The sequence below is a fragment of the Entamoeba invadens genome (genome assembly GCF_000330505.1).
Source record: "Entamoeba invadens IP1 unplaced genomic scaffold scaff_1105074724957, whole genome shotgun sequence".
Taxonomy (NCBI): domain Eukaryota; phylum Evosea; order Mastigamoebida; family Endamoebidae; genus Entamoeba; species Entamoeba invadens.
In genome coordinates this window covers 45,261-47,817 of record NW_004191594.1, presented here as the reverse complement: position 1 = coordinate 47,817, position 2,557 = coordinate 45,261, and the positions used below count along the sequence as shown (strand labels likewise).

General features: G+C 35.7%; 2 protein-coding genes across 2 annotated transcripts; both read left to right on the top strand.

The window, feature by feature from the left end:
• Positions 1 to 15: 15 nt before the first annotated feature.
• Positions 16 to 405, top strand: EIN_373870 (Hypothetical protein; the record flags this gene model as incomplete). Its single annotated transcript, XM_004182700.1, has 1 exon — positions 16 to 405. A coding segment is annotated over one exon (390 nt), but the record flags the coding sequence as incomplete, so codon positions are not given.
• Positions 406 to 1,131: 726 nt separating this feature from the next.
• EIN_373860 (phosphatidylinositol-3,4,5-trisphosphate 3-phosphatase and dual-specificity protein phosphatase PTEN, putative) lies at positions 1,132 to 2,547 on the top strand (the record flags this gene model as incomplete). Its single annotated transcript, XM_004182699.1, has 4 exons — positions 1,132 to 1,210; positions 1,297 to 1,381; positions 1,515 to 1,606; positions 1,745 to 2,547. 4 exons carry the CDS (start codon positions 1,132 to 1,134, stop codon positions 2,545 to 2,547), a joined length of 1,059 nt encoding a protein of 352 aa, XP_004182747.1.
• Between the last annotated feature and the right edge of the window lie 10 nt (positions 2,548 to 2,557).

Sequence of the window (2,557 nt, the reverse complement as noted above, 5' to 3'; positions counted from 1 at the left end):
ACGACTTGCCAAGAGAAACTTGAACAGGAAAAACTCATGAAAGAAGCTCAAGAAGCCGAGCTTCAAAAAGCTCGTGACGAGAAAAATGCGCGCAAAAAAGCTGCCAAAAAAGCACGCAAAGAAGCCGCTAAACTTCAAAAAGAGAAAGACAAGAAAACAGAAGAAACGCATTTAGAAGAGAGTTGTATAGAAGAAGAGGATGAAAAGTTGGTGAAAACCCAAGAGAAGTCCGTGTTGAGTAAAAGAGAAGTCAAAGAGGAAAAGAAAGAAGAGAAAATCGAAGAGAAAAGAGTCGTCAAAGAAGAGAAAAAGGTCGAAGTGAAAGTGGTGGTCGTCGTTATTAGTCTCTTAGTCCTCCTAGTTGTTTTGTTCGTCGTTTTCAAACAAAACAATCAACATAAATGAATAACTTTCTGTAAAACATTTTTGGGGGAGTTGATGTGTGGGTCACTTTGTTGGATTAAAACTTATTTTTTATAAAATTTTAATCAATAACTAATAGAATGGTTTTTAGTAATTACCACTTAACTGTAAAATAGTTGATGACTTACTATTTCAAACAATCGTAAAATTTTTTAAAGCATTTAGAAAAAGAACTATTGATATAATAAAATAATTATAAAAATAGTTAACTGTTTAAAATGAGTTTTGGTACAAAAGTTTTGATTGTAACTAATTTGAAGATTTTACGAGTTTTCAAGTAAAGAATGAAAAGTCAGATTATTCGAATGGAAAAAATGGGGTTTTTCAGTTGTTTTACTGGATAATTCGTTTTCTTTTTGATTTGTTGGAAAAAAAGAGAATCTATGATAGTAAAAACTTCTATTAACCAATTATATAATTCTTTTGAAAAAAACATGTTTTAAATATTATGTTTTGAAATATTTAAATATGGTTTTACCTATCAAATAATTCTGCATACCATCTTCAAAATAATTAATATTTGAGTATTTTTTTATTTAGTTTTCAAAAACAAATGACAAAAAATTTTTTTCGACACCAGAGAAAACCCCAAAATTAACGAAAAATGAGAGAAGATAATTGTTCTTAAAGTACCCGATTGTATAGAAAAGTGAGAACGGTTTTTTTTTGGTAACAGTTTTAAATAGGTGGAACTTAAAAGTCCAAAAAATGTCAAATTTTATCCGTGAGGCTGTTTCAAAAGAGAAAAGAAGGTACCAAAAATTCGGGTTTGACCTCGACCTCTCTTGTTTGTTCATTCATTGTTGTGTTCTAAGATCGCAAGATATTGCCACGATTTTTCAATAGCTCATAAGCAACACATTGACCCTGTAGATATCACCCCGAGAATTATCACAATGGGTTTTCCAAGCGAGAAATTTGAGGCCGCGTACAGAAACCCATTTCCAGATGTCATGAAGTTTGTTTTCTCATCTGAATTTCTTGCCATTTTATCCCCTTTTGTGTGCTTTCTTTCCACAACATTTCATTTTTGAGATGTTGAGTTTTTCATGTTGGAAACTAAATATTTTGTTCAAAAATTGACATTGTAGCTTTTTAGATACGTTCCACGGCGGGCATTATAAAGTTTACAATTTTTGCTCCGAGAAGCCATATGATGGAGACCACAAAATCAAAGGAGAGTGTTTGTTTTCTTTTTTAATTTTGTTTTTTCATGTGTTTGTGTAATCCTGTCATACTCTCAATCTCGCTTTGAGATTGGAACGGTGGAATGACGGAAAACTAAAGTCTTGAAAATGTTGTAATATAAAATGACACCCAGATTGTTACTTCCCATTCGACGACCACAACGCCCCACAATTCGAAATTATCCCAAAACTATGCAAAGACGTCGATGAGTTCTTGGCAAGAGACCCAAAGAACGTCATTGCGCTTCATTGCAAAGCTGGTAAAGGACGGACTGGACTGATGTGCGCATGCTTGTTGATTTATTTCAGGGACTGTCTCCATGCTTGGGAGGCTGTTGATTTCTATGGAAACGCCCGTACCTATGATAAGAAAGGAGTCACCATACCCTCCCAGCTGAAGTACGTCGGCTATTGGAGTTCGCTTTTGTTGGCGCATTTGCCCTATGGGCAGCGTAAGTTAAAGTTGGTAAGCGTCACGATGAAACCAATTCCCAAAATCAACGAAGACTTGAGAATTAAAATGTTTTTGTGGAAAACTCTTCAGTGCGACAAGGATCTTGGAACAGTCAAGAACACACGTGGAAAAGATTCAAAGATCAAGAGAGAGCCAGATTTGGACTTGTTCGATAAAGTCTACGATGAACTCAAGCAAAAGAATCCAAACGTAACTGTCAGAGAAGCGGTTTGCGCGTGGGACTGGAAAATGAGAGAGCAGGTCGGGTCTGACAAATTTGGAGAGGACTCAGTCACTTTCAATGTCGAAAACGTGAACTTGATGGGAGATGTGAAGATGGACGTGTACAGTCAGAAACTCGGAGAACTTTTTACTGTGTGGTTCAACTCGTGGTTTGTCAAGGACAACACACTCGTTCTCACAAAGATGGAATTGGATAAAGGTGTCGCGACGACAAGTTCTTGGCACCAAACTTCACATTAACTTTGGGATT